The 17,648-nt window shown below is 47.9% G+C and overlaps 1 protein-coding gene across 2 annotated transcripts in view; it reads right to left on the reverse strand.

Moving 5' to 3' along the window:
• Window positions 1–12,246: 12,246 nt before the first annotated feature.
• PHF21B (PHD finger protein 21B) overlaps window positions 12,247–17,648 on the reverse strand; it is a 98,277-nt gene continuing 92,875 nt past the window's right edge. For both annotated transcript variants that reach the window (XM_068561716.1, XM_068561715.1), the window contains exons 11-13: window positions 16,425–16,500; window positions 15,998–16,101; window positions 12,247–14,243 (exon numbers count right to left, since the gene is read on the reverse strand). In XM_068561716.1, the coding sequence (XP_068417817.1) occupies window positions 14,025–14,243; window positions 15,998–16,101; window positions 16,425–16,500 (399 nt within the window). In that variant the 3' untranslated portion in view covers window positions 12,247–14,024. The remainder of the gene's footprint in view (window positions 14,244–15,997; window positions 16,102–16,424; window positions 16,501–17,648) is intronic.

Raw genomic sequence — 17,648 nt, forward strand, 5'->3', positions numbered from 1 at the left:
CAATATACGTAAATCAGACCATCATGCTGAATGCCTTAAACTTATACAGGGATGTATGTCAATTATTTCTCAATAAAATTGGGGAGAAAAAAGATTTGTCTGCTGCCACACTATATTTTGGGCATTTCCTGGTTGTTCTAGAACCATCTACATCCTTGGGTTTATTTTTTATTTATTTATTTTAATTAATTATTTATTTTTGGCTGCCTTGGGTCTTCGTTGCCGCGCGGGCTTTCTCTAGTTGCAGCGAGCAGGGGCTACTCTTCATTGCTGTGGCTTCTCTTGTTGTGGAGCATGGGTTCTAGGCGCACAGGCTTCAGTAGTTGTGGCTCGCGGGCTCAGCAGTTGTGGCTCACGGGCTCTAGGGCACAGGCTCAGTAGTTGTGGCGCACGGGCTTAGCTGCTCCGCGGCATGTGGGATCTTCCCGGACCAGGGCTCGAACCCGTGTCCCCTGCGTTGGCAGGCGGATTCTTAACCACTGCGCCACCAGGGAAGCCCCCATCTTTGGGTTTAAAACATGTCTTGGTTGCCCGGGTGGCTGTCCACACTCCTCCCTCCGTGTGCCCCGCCCCCTCCACACCTCTTCAGCCCCGTGTCCTGGGCATCTGGGGGGCGCCCAGGGTCTGCTGGTCTGAGTAATATCGCCCGTCTCCTCCCAGCTCCCTCTCCCTCACCGGTCTCTCCGCATCCCCCCTTCCTGGCTCTGGATTTGCTCCCCTCCCACTCCATCCGTCTTTATCTGTCTTTGCTGTTCCCTCCAGCTCACCCTCTCTCACCACTAAGCCGACCAGAACGATTCTCTGTACAACTTGAAAAGTGATGATTGTTTCCTTTCTCTTCTATTCTGCTACAAAGCCTTTTTCTTTTTTCTTTTTCTCCTTCATTCTTTTTTCTTTTTTTAAAACACAACCCTCCAGCTCCAACCAACCACAGCCAGGCCCTAGGGGCCCAGACCCCAGCCCAGAGGGGTTCTGTTTGGAGCCCGAGGCAAACCCCACCGCCTGTCCCCCGCTGGCCTCAGCCTCTGGAAAACCTGCCTGGCATCTGCTCCCCTGCCCCCAGGAAGGTGTCTCGTTCTCATACAATTCAGAGCAACCCTAAAACAGCCTCAGAGTTCTGTTGCCAGGAGAAAAAAAAAAAGTCTGAAATAAAAATGACGGCTCCCCTAAGAGCACAGCAGTGTGAACACCAGAATTAACAACGACGTTAAATCAAATCTCATGCATTACGCAGAAAGGCTTACAGTGCGAAGCACATTTGTGAAATGTATGGTTCAAATTTTCTGACTCCGAGAGGTGGCCCCGAGACGTTCTCCTGTGGCTGCTTTGATAACAGTCTCCCTTTCACAAAAGATAATTGTGGAATCCTAGCTCCAGCAGGCGTGGCCCTGTCACCCTTCCCTTGTATCAAAGCACAATTTCCACAGCCAAAGAAAGTGATTACGGTGATAATGTGTTGGAGACACACGCGGCGCGTATCAGCCTAAAACAATGAAACATGATGCAGAAATGAGGGCTTCAGGGTGTCTCTACTGACAGGACGTGTGAAATAAATTGTCCAAACATTCACTTTTGCAGAAATGATGGAGATTTTAAGTGACTTGGGAGATTAGACTGGCTGCCCAGAACTTGTAGCTGACATCTACCAGGAATGAATGAATCCTGCCCAGAACAGAAACGTCTGTAGGCAAAGCAAGTGGCCGGTCTACCCTGAAGGGATCCAGGCTGCCGTCACTGGGGGAGCAGGCAGTGGGCTCCCCGCTTCTGGTACAGCTCAAACTCACAGCCGTGTGTGACCCTAGGCAAGTCATGTCACCTAGCGCGGGGAGTTCAAAGCCGGAAGGCTCAGCTTGGGTTTCTGTCCTCCACGGTGGGAGTGAGGCCCGGGTAAGCTCTTTGAGCTTTTTCTTGTTTGTGTAATGGAAGGGCAGTCTCCACTCTGCGGTTCCCCGTGTGCTTTTCAGCCTCTGCTTTGTGCCAGGCGGTGCCAGTCTCACAGTTATAGAGGTGAGGGGAATACACTTCCTGCCTTCAAGGGGCTTGCAGAATAGTTGGGAAGAAAAGCAAATAAATGCACAAACTACATCTTTTTAGAGCTACTGCAGTATGCGCAGGACTCAGGCAGGCGCGGGAGAAAGATGGGAGACAGAGGAGAGTCCCGGGCAGCTCCCAGGCTTGAGCTATGTGGGCCCCTGAGGGTGGGGTCCTCCCCTGGGGTGGATGGGATGGAAGAGGCAGGGCGAACCCTGCTGTTGGTTTGATAACAAAAAGCTTTACTGTTTTGTTATCAGAAAAATAATTGCTCAGGGGAAAAAAATTCACTGACAGAAAGTGCAAACAAAGTGAGCATCCTTTAAAACTTTACCACCCAGTGAGAACCATTGTTAATATTTTGAGGCATGGGCACTTTCCTAACACTGCTCGTAGAGATGTAAATTGGTACAATTACGATTTAGCAAGCTGTTGAAGTTAAAGCTGATCCGGCAATTGTAAGTCGAGGGAAAGAACCAGAAACGTAGGTACAGAGCATTACTGCAGCGTCATCAGAGCAGATAATTAGGCGCAGCCTGAGTGTCAATCGATAGAAGGAATAGCAGATGAATGAAAGTTACAGCCACGTGACTGAATAGTGTCCTGCAGGTAAAATGGATAAACTGGATCTGCATGTTTCCACATGGCTAGATCTCCAAATATTATGCTGAGAGGGGAAAAAGTTGCAGAGTGATAAACACAGGGTGCTATCACTTATGTAAAGTTTTAAAACTCCCCAATCCTATATTTAGTTTATGAATTGAAAATATTACACTTTTGGAACAATATACAGAAGGAATTTTTAAAAAGTGCGTAGGAAGGAGACATTCCTCATGGAGGAGAAGAACAAAAGGGTCTTTAATTTTTACTTCATTCTATCTAAGTTTTTCTAAGGATTCTTAATATATCTAAGTGTTCTCCTTCCAGTATGGCTGAGTAACTCTGTTGGGATTTGACTTTCCCACAGACAACATCTATAAACTCCAGACAAAATACAAAAGAACAAAAGTAAACAAAGAGAAAATCAACAATGACTGGAGGGCACTGGAGAATGAACCGGGACAGATTCTGGAGGGAAGTTCACACTTGTAGAATGGCAGGAGATAAGTTTACATTATGTGGCTTTTAACCCAAGCCAGGCCAAAGCTGTCAATTCTGATAGAATGGCTTATGTCAACAGTAGAAAATGACAGTCTTTTTGGCTTGAAGAACAGAGGGCAGAATTTGGGACAACCAGAGTCACTAGAAGGTGGAGAGAGGATTCCAGATAGGAGAGAGGCAGACAGGGAGAGCCTACATTTTGTGCATAAACTCTGCTCAAAGTTCTGCCTGATCCCTGAGCCACACAAGCAGGACAGACACCAGCTAATGATAAAAGAACTAAACTGATGTTTGAGCTACCAATTGACAGAGCTTGCAGTTTGAGTTCATCCAAGTTCAATGCCTGCTAAAGCAAACAAAAACCAGCACTCTTCAGAGAAATATAACAGAACCCAGGGTCTCTACAATATAATTCACAACATCCAAGATACAATTAAAAGTTTTTCATCACACAAAGAAATAGGAAAATACAACCCCACTCTAAAGCAATCAATGGAGCTCAACCTTAAAATAATGCCAGTGTTAGAAATTGCAGTCAAGGATGTAAAAGTAGCTATTACACACATCCTCAAGTATATAAGGGAAAATATGATTAAAGTAAATGAAAAGATAGGAAATCTCAGTGAAAAATAAAAATAGAAATCATTAAAAACACAGGGAAATTCTATAAGAGCAAAATACAGTATCTAAAATTATTTTAAAAAGAAAAGAAAAAGAAACCCATTGGTTGTATACAATAGGAGAATGGAGTTGACGGTAAAGAGTTATCTTGAATCTAGACCAATAGAAATTACCCAGCCTGAATAACAAAAAGTAAAAGGATTGAAAAAATCTGATCAGAGCCTTAAGGACCTGTGTGACAATATCAGAATGTCTCACACACACACATAATTGGAGCTCCAGAGGCAGAGGAGGGAGAGAATAGGGCACAAAAAAACTTTGAAAATTAATGGCCAAAAAAATCCACAATTTGGTGAAAGACATAAATTTTCAGATTCAATAATCTCAACAAACCCCAAGATAGATAAAAATCAAAGAAAAATACACCTAGACACTCTATACAGAGACTTCTGGGAATTATGCAGAGAACAAGGACACATTGCATACAGAAGACCAAGGATGGAAGTCAGCTGACCTATCAGCAGAAACTATAAGGCCAAAAGACAGTAAAACAACATCTTGTTCCAATACAATAAAGGAACAATAAAAGGCCAAAGGAGAGGAAAGATTTCAAAATAGAATTCTATATCAGCCAAAAATACTCTTCAAGAATGAATGTTAAATAAAAACTCTTTTTAAGTAAAAGAAACCAAGGAACCTTTTTCACTGGCAGATCTGCATCACAAAAAAATGCCGAAGGAATTCCTTCAAGGTGATGGAAATGACAACACGTTGAAACCTGGATGTTCAGGAGGTAATAAAGAATGTTGGAAACAATAAATATCCGGGTTATATAAAAGAGTATTTTCCCCTCTTAATTTAAAAGAAGTAAACTGGATTGTTTGAAGCAAATATATATATAATATTGTCTGATAGGATTTATAATATATGTAGGTGTAATACATATGACAGCTGTAGCATTGAATAGAGCAGCAAGGGACTTATTTCAAGGTTTCTACCTTTTACATGAAGTGGTACAATATTAATCCTAAGTAAACTGAAAAGGTAAGGATGTATATTACAATCGCTAGAACAACTACTAAAAAATAATGCAAAGAGATATAGCTTTAAAAATAGATAAATTAAAAGTGACTTCTTAAAAATACTCAGAAAAGTTTAAATAAGGCAAGAAAGGATAAACAGGAGGAAAAAAACCAGAGGGGACAAAAGGAAGAAAATAATATAAGTGGTAAACCTAAATCCATCTGTGTCGATAAAATTATCTCTAGTGTTAATGTACTAGACTCTACAGTTAAGGGGCAGATATTGTCCAAATGGATAGAAAAAAAAAAAAAGGCATAACTACATGCACTTTAAAGATAGGTCAAAAGTAAAGGGATGCAAAAATATATACCATGCACACAGTGAGCGTCAGAAGTCTGGGGCGTCTATATTAATAATAAATAGGCTTTAAGACAAAGAATATTACTAAACATAGGTGACCTTTTATAATGATAAAATGGTCAATTTATTTAGAAGACATAACTATCATAAATATGAATGTACCTAATAATATCACTTAAATACATAAAGCAAAAAGCCCACAACAGATTTAAGGGATTTCCGTAATTGTAGTTGGAGATTTTAGCACTATATTGCATCAACTGAAAGATTAACTAGATAAAAAGTTGGTAAAGTCATAGATAGTCTGAACAACACTACCACCACCTTGGCGTAATGGACATTTATAGAGTGCTACACTCACCAACAGAAGAATATACAATCTTGTCAATTGCACGTGATATAATCACCAATATAGACCAGATTCTGGGACATAAAACAAGTCCCAATAGATTTAAAAGAACTGAAATCATGTGAAGATGACAATGAGATCAAATTAGTAATAAAAATCATATCTAGGAGAAACCTAAGTATGTGAAAAAAATTTTTGGAAGAAAAAGGAGCCACATTTCTAAAGAATCCATGTGTCAAAGAAGAAAGCATAATGGAAGAGAGAAAATAATTTGAACTGAACAGTAATGCAAAATATCGACAATTGGGAAACAGAGATAAAGCAATACCTAGAGGGAAATCTAAATGCTTATTTTAGAAATAAATAAAAATAAAAAAGAACAGTCTAAAATCAATGACTAATGTTCTACCTTAAGAAACTATACATACAGACAGACTTTGGAAATATTGTAGGTTTGGTTCCATACCACTGCAAAAAAGTGAATACTGCGATAAAGTGAGTCACATGAACTTTTTGGTTTCCCAGTGCATATAAAAGTTATGTTTGCACTGTACTATAGTATATTAAGTGTGCAATAGCATTATGGCTAATGAAACAAGGTACATACCTTAATTTAAAAAGTACTTCGTTGCTAAAAACTGTTAACCATCATCTGAGCTTTCCGTGAGTTATAGTAGTAACATCAAAGATCACTGATCACAGATCACCGTAACAAATATAATAATAATGAAAAGTTTGAAATATCGTGAAAACTACCAAATGTGACACAGAGACATGAAGTGAGCAAATGCTGTTGGAAAAATGGTGCCAATAGACTTACTCGATGCAGGGTTGCCACAAACCTTCAATTTGTAAAAAATGTAATATCTGTGAAGTGCAATAAAGCAAACTGCAATAAGGCAAGGTCTGCCTGTATATATATTTGACGCCTCCCTTTGGACACAGCTGATTATCCAGGCGTGGGGTCCTCAACCTACTGGGTCTATTTTATATATATATGTGTGTACACACACACACACACACACACACACACACACACGTATATATACACAAATCAGTAGAAGGAAGGAAATGCTAAAGAATGAAATAATAACAAAAAATAGACAACTACAGAGAAAATTAACAAAGCCAAACTTTACTTCTTTGAAAAGATAAATAAAATTCATGAACCCCTAGCCAGATATATTAAGATAAAATAAACCACAAATTAAGAATGAGAAAGCAATGATCACTTTAGGGTCTACAGAAGGTAAAATGATAATTTAAATATTATGAGAAATTTTATGCCAAAAATTCAAAATAGATGAGATGAAAAATTCCTTGAATAATTCAACTTAACTGAAAATGACACAAAATGAAACATAAAATAGTCTTGTATATTAAATACATTGAAATTAAAAAAAAAAAAAAAGTCTTCCCACAATGAAATTCCTGGCCCAGATGGCTTCACTGGTGAAGTCTAACAAATATAAAGATGCTCTTTCAGAAAATAGAATACTTTCCACTTGTTTAATAACATAATTTGACATTGCAAAGCAAAGAAATCTATAGTCAATATCTCTCACAAACATAAATACAAAAATACTTAACAGGGCTTCCTTGGTGGTGCAGCGGTTGAGAATCCGCCTGCCAATGCAGGGGACACGGGTTCCAGCCCTGGTCTGGGAAGATCCCACATGCCGCGGAGCAACTGGGCCCGTGAGCCACAACGACTGAGCCTGCGCGTCTGGAGCCTGTGCTCCTCAACAAGAGAGGCCACGATAGTGAGAGGCCCGCGCACGGCGATGAAGAGTGGCCCCCACTCGCCACAACTAGAGAAAGCCCTTGCACAGAAACGAGGACCCAACACAGCCAAAAATAAATAAATTAATTTAAAAAAAAACTTAACAAATATTAGTAAATCAAATAAAGCAATATAAAACAGATACTACATCATGACCACATAGAGTTTATCCCAAGAATTCAAGGTTGGTTAAACATTGAAAATTAATATGACTCACTGTATATAGAGAACAATGGAGAAAATCCACATGTTTTTAAATAGATGTGGTATAAGCACTTGACAAAATTTAGTAACCATTCATGATTTTAAAAAAAAAATCTAAGCAAACTAAGAATAGAAGAGAACTTCCTCTTTCTATTAAATAACATACGTAATGGTCAAACTGTTGAAACTTCTTCCCTAAAATCAGAAACAAGACAAGGATGCTTACGCCCACCACTTCCATTCAAATTATATTGGAGATCCTAGCTATTGCAACAAGGCAAGAAAAATAATAGGCATAAAGATTGAAAAGAGAGAAGTAAAACTGTCTCTATTTGCAGGTGACATAATTGTTTATGTAGAAAGCCATGAAGGATCTACCAAACAGCTATGATAACTAATAAGTGATTTAATGTGGTTTCAGGGTACAAGGTGTTCAACCAGGAAACAGAAACCACACAATAATTTTAAAAGAAAAAGTTTTGTATAAACAATCACTAAGTATAACAGAGGAGTAAATATGAAGGTATAAAGTGATCCCTAAAGAACACTGCAAGAGAGTACCCAAGGAAGGGACACCTGGAAGGAAAACACCCCTCCCCAAGGCTGGGATTCAGACCCCTTTGGAAAAGTGTGGTTGCAGCCCTCTGGATGCTGAAGTTTGCTGGGTTGCCTGGGCAGAGCTGATCCACAGTCACTGGATATACTGGAAACACCCCGAGGGTTGCAGGTAAGCTGAAGCTGGTGGGTGGTCATACAGAGGGAATTGGGGCTTTAAATACTTCTGTAAGTTTAAAAAAAAATAAAAGAGATGGCTCCCAGGTACTCCAGCTTACATGGACCTTGAGTGCTAGATGCTTCTTTCCTGATGGTGTCAGTGAAATTCCTGGGGAGCTCTCTCCCTGCATGGCTTGGGTCGTGTGGCCCATCTTTTAACAAAACAGCATAGCTGGGGTGGCCCCGGCAATCTGAGCTTCAACCAGCCCCTCACATGATTCTGATTCTCACTCAGGTTTGAGAACTGCTCCCCTAGAATTACATTAAAGGTATACCTTATCTCCAAGTTTTGGATAATTTTTCTTGATCCCCCAAAAAACTGGTCAAATTAAATTTTTGTAGTATTTGGCCAAATTCATTCACATCAGTGCAGGAAAATGTGTTAATTAACACATATCAGCCTCCTTGTGAAATTGTTGCTGTTTAGAGACATACGTTTTTGGCGAACTGCTAAGGCCAGAGAATTTCCTTCTGTCTGGAAATTTTGTAAGGAATCTAGGGTTGCATTTTCAAACGCAGCAACTTTGGCTAATGCTGGACACAAGTTTACTTTGGACCCACCCTCTTCGATTTCCCTCTCATCTGCACACATGTACACACATGCATCCAAAGAGCAGTCTGCTTCTAAGTGTTTAACCACTGGCTCTCTAGTAATGTAAAGCCCTGATTTGTGGCATTTGCCAATTTCCATGGTGTAAATACTCCCACCGTGGCCAATTATAAACTATCAACATGAAGTCATGGACTTCCCTGGTAGTCCAGTGGATAGGACTCTGCCCTTCCACTGCAGGGGGCACAGATTGATCCCTGGTTGGGGAACTAGGATCCTGCCTGCCACACAGTGAGGCCAAAAAAAAAAAAAAAACCATGAAGTCAGCGAATGAGGATTTGGAAGAGACGCACACAGTGATTCTCTGGGGCTGGCGCGAGCCTGCTCTGGCACCAGTGCCATACTTCCAGAGGTGGCCCGTCCCTGGCTGGGCCTCCCCTCCACTTCCGGGCAGTGCCTCCGCCTCACCAGAGCCCCAGCAGTGGAGGCCGTGGGGACAGTTCCTCATGCTGACTTAACTCCAGGTGTGGGAGAAACTGCGGGTAGAAGCACATCCGCGCACACCCTCTGGAGCCAGCCTTCCTCAGCCTCGTTTTCTTACCCCACAGGGACCCGCAGGGACCTGCGGGCTGCTACTAGCACCGGTGGATCTCTGTCACCTGACAACAATAGGGACCCGTTCGGAGCTGCCCCGCCGGTAGGTGGGAGTCCTTCCGTTCTGTTTGGAAACCAGGGATCCTTGGGGGTGGGTGCCGGGGCCTCGTCACGCAGAAGGTGGCCAGTGGATGTAGCAGCAGCTACGGCCAGCACCCAGCGCTCTGTGGGTCCTCCCAGGGGACGGAGCAGGCAGGGCAGGGTGTGGACGGTGTGGCCTGGAGGGTGGTCTCACACTCCCAGATGACAACCACCTGCTCAGACTTCTCCCCAGGACGCGCCTGGGAGTCCCTGGGGGAGCCCCCAGCCACAGTCAGAGCTGCTGCTCAGGGGAGGGCGGGACATCGAGGTGGGGACCAGAAACCACCCAGCGGCATCACCAGAAACTGCAGGCACTGTTCTCGGGGAGCCATGGGGGAGTCTGAGAGATGGGTTGCGGGCAGAGCAGAGTTTAGTTAAGAAGCCCTGCCCCCCACCGTGGGACACGCAGTCTGGGCTGAAAGGGTGGGGAGGGGCAGTGTGTGTCATAGCACTTAGCTAGCCTGTGCTCCCTCATCTGTCCCCTCACGCCTCGGTGGAGTCACCCAGGGGCCAGGTCGCCATCCGCAGCCCCAGACTGGCCCGCTAGCCGGGTCAGGAGTGCGCATGCATGCAGCTTGGTCGGGGTGGCCCCCAGCCAGCCACACGGGCCCCACGATGTGACCAGTGTCCAGTGTCCAGAGAGGCAGAGTGGCCGGGAACCACCGCCTGGGATGAAGTCACCTGCTGGCCGTGTGACCTGGGTGTGTCCCTTTAGGTCCCTGGGCTTCAGGTTCCCTGGGAGGGGCTGACGTGTCAGAGCAGGTCCGAGGAGGAAGCCGGGTGGGGTGGGCATACGGCAGGTCATCAGGGAACAGGCTCCTTGGCAGGACGACGTCACGGGCTCTCCACTCTGCGGGCTCTGTGGGGACGAGGCAAGGGGGGCAGCCCTGGGTGGTCCCGGGGGGCAGAAGCCGCAGGGAAGCTGCTTGCAGACACCCTACGGAAAGGTGTCTGTTACGGGTTGAATTGTGTCCCCCTGAAAAGAAGTTGAAGTCCTAACCCCCCAGTATCTGTGAACGTGACCTGATTTGGAAACAGGGTGACTAAGTTTAAGTGAGATCATTAAGGTGGATCCTGACCCGACTTGTTCTTATGAAAAAGGGAAGTCTGAACACAGACATGCACACAGGGAGAAGGCCATGTCAGGTGGAGCAGAGACAGGGTGATGAATCTACAGAAGCCAGAAACAGATTCTGTCCCACAGCCTCAGAAGGAACCAGCCCTGCTGCTACCCCTTGATCTCGGACCTCCAGTCTCCAAACTCCCTGCCTTCATGAAGTGGCCAAAACCATACGAATGTGACTCATAGTAGGTTATGAAAGTCTCAGGAATCAGAGCAGGGAAGGAGAGAAAACGCCAGGTCTTGCTGAGGGAGCCTGGAGACAGCTGCACTGGGAGGGGACTGTGGTCATGTCCCCAGGCAAGTGGGGGAGCCAGTCAGGGAGACAGCTGGGGAGGAGCAGGCGGGTGAGGACACAGCACGTGCAAAGGCCCTGTGGCGGGAGCAGACCCAGTGGGTTCCAAGTAGCACCCGGAGGCCACGTGGCTGGAACAGAGCCATGAAAGTGGAGCAGAGCAGGAAGGGAAGCTGAAGGGGTCAGAGGAGGCAGGTCCTGTGGCCTTGGGGACTTCAGCTTCTGCTGAGCAAGGAGGGATAGCAGGGGTTTAATAGAGGCGCCGTCACACTGGCTGCCGGGGGAAGGGGAAGGTGACCACGCGGTAATCCAGGGGAGAGGATGGCTGAGACCCAGGTGGTGGTGTGGGTGGTGAGACATGGGCACATCCTGCTAATATTCTGAGGGCACAGCTGACAGATGGCCAGTGACCAGGGGTGCAGGGCCAGCCCACATCTTAGGAAGGCTGAATCTCCCCAGGATGGGGCAGGTGAGGGAGGGGTTGGCCTGGTGGAGACCGAGCCGTTTGAGATGCCTGCTGACATCGGTGGGGCTGGCCGTGGGCAGCTCGAGTCCATGGCAGCGGTCAGGGCTGCAGATGAAGGCCGGGGAGCCACCGGCACAGAGACAGAAAGCCAGGAGGCTGGACAAGACCAGTGAGAATTCAGGAGTGGAGGGAGCACAGACCCGGGGTCCACAGCGTTCAGTGATCAGGCAGAAAAGCTGGAGCAGTCCGACTCTGTTACCTGGGCCAGGGGGGGACAGGACCCCCACTGGGGGCTCCAGGGGGCAGTCACTTTGTATCCAATCCCATTCTGTGGCCACAGCTGGTCCAGCGGTGGGCTCCTCAGCCAGCTGGGCCAACCAGAGCCCTCTGCACAATGTCTGGAGCAAGGATGCAGGGGGTCCGGCTTCCCAGTTGGGCTGTTCCCGGTTTGACTAAGCCCCAGGGCGGCTGTGGGAGCTTGGTACCGCCCGGGAGGCAGAGAGAGCGGTCACGTTGATGCTGAGACGGGGCAGTGTGGACACGGCCCCTGGGCTCCACACAACACCCGGCCTGGGTTCTGGTACTTGCGACCATCGATACTGGCCCTAACAGGTGCGCCTACACCTCCCGGGGCTGGGGGATCTGTGCATGGAGGGCGCCCCAGAGCTCTCCCCTCTCTCCCTCCCTCCCTCCCTTGGGGTGGGGACCTGATCAGGAGGCAGGACCCTGATTTTCAACCTCTCCAACTCCCACCTCCCTGCCCCATGTGCTCCCAGAGGCCTCTCTGTTGAAGGCAAGGAAACAAACCACAGGGCTTTGAAATCATCCATCGAGTTTAATGCATCATACAGAAGGAAAACTACATGGGCATATTTAAGACAAACACTTTTTCTCTAGTCCCACTATCCATCGGACGGTCCTCCTTGGTCCAAAACACTAAGTCTCAAGACGCATTGGCAGCTACCCCTCCCGGGTCCAACCTTTCATATCTTCCCGTTACATTTTTTTAAAAATTTAATTCAATCCATCCAAGAAGAAAAACAAACCAACAGAAAAAGGAACCTGAAGACATTTACATCGCAAGCCACGCGGTAATGCATAATTGGCATCTAGAGTAACCAATATATAAGACGTGTGTCTTACGGTTCACTTTGTTCATCAATAAAAGAATATAAAAATCTTGTTCAACCCAGTGTTAAGTGTATTAAAATAGATCTGTATCGTACAGCACAGTTTCTCCCGGAGTCGTGAAAATGACAGGAGGGACCATGGCAGTCTGCGGGGTTCCGGCCGGCCTCCTTGCTCTGCACCTGGCAGCGTGTGTGCATGCGTGTCTGGGGCCACGTGTGCACACGCACACGTGTGTTCAATGCAATTCGGCACCGTGTGATGTGCTGGGGGCGGGAGTCCTGTGGCTCCCGGATACTCATCCTGTTGTGCTAAGTCCCTCGGGACTGGAGAAGCCAGTGGGCGTGACAAGCCCGCGTGGCCCATCCCGGATGCAGGGCGGCGGGCACCCTTCGCGCTCGTGGAGACAGCAAGAGGCACCCTTCAGTCTCCCGAGGCCACCGCCCTCTCTTCCTCGCCCTCCCCCCACTTCTTAAAAAACCCTCTGGGTCCCTCCAGTTTGGCAGCTCCCCCGCCCGAGGGGTTTTCCGTTCATCCCGGGCGGCAGAGACCACTGTGAGCAGGAAAAGAAGTCACCAAGTGTCCCCTTCACATTAAATATCTCACAATAAAAACGCCATACAAAAATGTAAAGTTATTTTTTGGCATAGTGTCTGTACTGGCAAGAAAAGAGGAATGGAATACTTTTATCGGCTCTTCAAAAGGAGGAAAGAAAAGGCTTCAGTCGTTAAGTTGAACGATTCAACCCAAAACAGAAAACCTGCCAAACGCCTCCCTGGCGTGGCTGCAGCTCCATCTCTCGCCCAGAAACTCCATGAGAAAAAGACATCGAGGGCAAGATGAGTCCAAAAAGTCGGCGGAGGGAGGCGCAGGGTGAGGGCGCCCCCAAGACCAGGGGGCAGACGGAGGCCTGGCTGGGCCACAGCAGCGTCCCCTGGGGAGCTTCCTTCAAGTTAAACAGCTGCGATTCTGAACGCTAATAACACTTGACAACAGGGATCGGGCGTCTGGAAGGCCTGGCGTGAGCCCGACGGCCCTGTGAGGGCGGGCGGCTGAGTCTACCTAGATTTGCTACCCGCCTCTCGCCCCAACTAGCTCTACTACTTGGCTACGTCGTGTCCTCGGCTCCCCTCCCGCAGGGCACCTCGGCCCTTCCCTCTCCCGCGGGGGCGGCACGAGGCCGAGGAGACAGCTGTGTCCAGAAGCCGGAGGCCCGGGCAGCACCCCAAACGGCAGGGAGCTGACTCTGCGCCCCGACCTGGCTTCCGGGCGTCCCATCTGACCTGAAGGGCGCAGGACTCCATCCCCACCCATCCTGGCTCTAGGACTCTCACTCAGCTTCTTCTCCCTTCTTTCCTGTCTCTGTCTGGTTTTATTTTTGTCTGAAATTCATAGTGTTTATGAATTAAGGCTGACAGAACCCTCAGGTCTTGCGAGCAGGGTCCCAGTGACTTTCCGTGGGTGTGAAGACGGGTTCCTTGGGGTCAGTTGTGCCCCGGGGGGTGCTGGAGGGCAGAGTGCAGGGCCGCTGCTGAGGGCTTGGTCCAGGGCCCGGCCAGCAGCGGGGCGGGGCTGGTGGTCGTCATGGTGACCTGGAGCATCTGCTCGCCCTGTATCAGTCTCAGGAGGGCCCTCAGGCGGTCCAGGGACGACTGGGTGCCCCTCTGCTGGGCCAGCAGGCTCGTCTTAAGCTCCAGGCATTTCTGTCAGGGGGAGGGTGTCAGAGAGAAGGGTCTCAGAATTCAGTGACACGAGCCACCTGCGGCAGCCACCCCTCAGCGCCTTCTCGGAAAGCCCCTCCCTTCCACCGCAGAGGCTGAAAGAAACCAGGAAGAGGGCCTCACGCACACCGGGCAGAAGCGAAAAATGGAATTAAATGGCAGCCAGACCCACAGGAGAAGTCTGTTTCAAACATTCAGGGCTGGAAATGATGTGCTTGTGCAGGAATGTGGGAACGTTCTGCCTTGTGGTTGTGAGGCTGCCTAGCTGACCACATCTACCTCTGCTGCTGGAGGAAGCTCCGAGGCTGTTTTGGCTCAAGTGCAGCCCTGGAGAAGACCTTCAGGCCGCTGGCCAGTTTTCTGCTCTTCCTCTTGCCTGCTGTATTCATGGCTTTTTCTAGCCTTTTATATATCATGGCGACACAGTGAAGTGGTTAAGGACTGACACCTCAAGTTAGAGTTTTAATTATTTGCTGCCTGGGCAAATAAATTCCTTGAGTCTGCGTCCCAAACTCTAAGATAAGAATAATCACAGAGCCTCTTCATAGAGTTATGGAGAGGATTAAATGGGATACTATATTTAAAGGGTTTTACCAGGGCCTGACACTGCTGTTACCAACATCACCACCATCCTCAGCACCATCAACATCACCATCATCATCACCTTCATCATCACCGCCACCACCACGACCACCATCACCATCATCACCATCACCACCACCATCACCATCATCATCACCACCACCATCATCACCACCATCATTATCACCACCTTCATCATCACCATCATCACCACCATCACCTCCATCACCATCACCATCATCACCACCATCATCATCATCATCACCACCACCACCATCACCATCGTCATCACCACCACCATCATCACCATCATCACCACCATCATCATCACCACCACCACCATCACCATCATCATCACCATCACCTCCATCCTCACCACCACCATCATCATCACCACCATCATCATCACCATCATCATCACCACCACCATCATCACCATCACCATCACCACCATCATCACCACCATCATTATCACCACCTTCATCATCACCATCATCACCACCATCACCTCCATCATCATCACCATCATCACCACCATCATCATCATCATCACCACCATCACCATCGTCATCATCATCATCATCACCACCATCACCATCGTCATCACCACCACCATCATCACCATCACCACCATCATCATCATCACCACCACCACCACCATCACCATCATCATCACCATCACCTCCATCCTCACCACCACCATCATCATCACCACCATCGTCATCACCACTACCACCATCATCACCATCATCATCACCACCATCATCATCACCACCACCATCATCACCATCACCATCACCACCATCACCTCCATCATCATCATTGCCATCATCACCACCACCACCATTATCATCATCTTGTTTATCACCACTCTACAGGGAAGAAATCACTGTGTTCACTTTATACAAGAAAAAACTGAGGTTCAGAGATGGTCAGGGCCTTGCTGAGGTCACAGAGCTGAGAAGGAGCAGAGCCAGATGCTCAGTTGCTTAATAACTATTTGTCGAGTCACAGAGCTGCCTTCTCCACCTGCTGACTCGCTAAGTGATGGTGGTGAGTCTGTCTTCTCCTGGGGCCTCCGTAACCAGACAGTGATGCTTTGGCTCTACATGCCGCGGTTCTAAGGGCAGACCCCGCGCCCCCGCCCTGCACACCTTCACTGCCGAAGCCAGGCGCCGGTCCCGCTCCTCCAGCTGCCGGTGCTCACTCTGTAGCTCGCTGCCCCTCTGCAGCAGCTTCTGCTTCTCCTCTTCTTTGACTGTGAAAGAGAAGACCAGGCCCCACAGGGAACTGCAGGCAAGCAGGGGCTGGACCGCGGCTGAGCAGGAGAGGCAGAAAGAATCCTAGGCCCAAGCCTATAGGTCATTCTGGCCACATCCTCCTGCAGGGGCCCGTGGCTCTCGCTGGATGCACGGGGGCTGGAATTGCATCCCCGCAGTAACTGCCCTGCACACAGGGCTAGTCCCAGGGATCTTTGGCCCAGAACAGCCTCTGCTGGGCCCAAAGTGAGTCCAGCAGTCTAAGGGCAGGGTTGGACAAAAGGGAATCGGTGCCCTTTCCCAGCTCCCGAGGGTGTCTTACCTGTCTTGTGGGTGACGTAGGAGTGCACAATAGCCAGCATCCCGGTCCAGGGCACACCTTCATCTTTCTTTAAGGCCTGGAGGGCAGATGGGGAACTGAGCCAGCGGACAGCCCGGGGCCCGCCACGCCCTGGCTGTGTAACCCGGGCTGGCGGGGGGACGAGCTCCCTGGGCTGTCATAGCCACCCTCTCCCTAGGTCCCCACAAAACCCAGAGTGACAGGCACTCACGAGAGTTGTGTTTTTTGAAAAAAAGATGACCCCCCAGTGATTTTACAAGTAATACATTCTGTAGAAAAGCCTACTTTTAAAAACACTGATACTTCCCCACCACCCAGCCACACACAGGTATTTTCTCCCAGGTTTTTATTATTCCGCACACAGTTTTTTCTCAGATGGCTGATGATCAAACTATACAGCAGCTAGAAAACCTGTTTTTTATTTTTATTTTTATTTATTTATTTATTTTTGGCCGCACCACATGGCACGTGGGATCTTTCCCAACGAGGGATCGAACCCGCGCTCCTTGCAGTGGAAGCGTGGAGTCTTAACCACTGGACCGCCAGGGAAGTCCTATTTTTATTTTTTTAAAACGTAATCCCACATAGTGAACAAATCCCAAAGAATCGCAAAATCCTTGTAAAAAATCATTTTCAATGACCACATCTCACTGAGTAAAGCGCTGGAATCTACTCCACCAACTCTTGGGGGGAAGCCAGGCTGTTTCCTTCTTCTCCCTTTTATAAAGAAAGGCTGAGGGGCTTCTTTTTGCACAGAACTTTTCCTGTATAGAACTATTTCCTTAGACTCTATTCCCCAAAGCAAGACGCCGGGTTTAAAAAGCGTACACATCTTTGAGGCAACATGTAAGAGTGCCCGCTTCACCGCACCATCACCAGAAGGGAGTGTTGTCGTCTTTGCTAATTTCATAGCTTTTCATCTGCGTGTCGTTATCAGTGAGATCAAACGTGCTAACTGGCACTGTTTTTTGTGGTTTTTGTTAGCTCGGTTCTTCCCCGGGAAATCTGGAGTCACGACGTCAGACAGCTGCAGAGGGAGCCTCTCTCTGTTCACTACACCCGTGGTCCTCCACCGGCCGTGTCTGGGATGGCCATGCTGGGGCTGCTATGGGCATCTAGTGGGTGGAGGCCAGGGACACTGAACGCCCTGCAGTGCACAGGACGGCCCCCAAAATGGATTATCCTGGGCCAGACGTCAACTGTGCC

The sequence above is a fragment of the Eschrichtius robustus genome, chromosome 13 (assembly GCF_028021215.1).
Source record: "Eschrichtius robustus isolate mEscRob2 chromosome 13, mEscRob2.pri, whole genome shotgun sequence".
Classification (NCBI taxonomy): Eukaryota; Metazoa; Chordata; class Mammalia; order Artiodactyla; family Eschrichtiidae; genus Eschrichtius; species Eschrichtius robustus.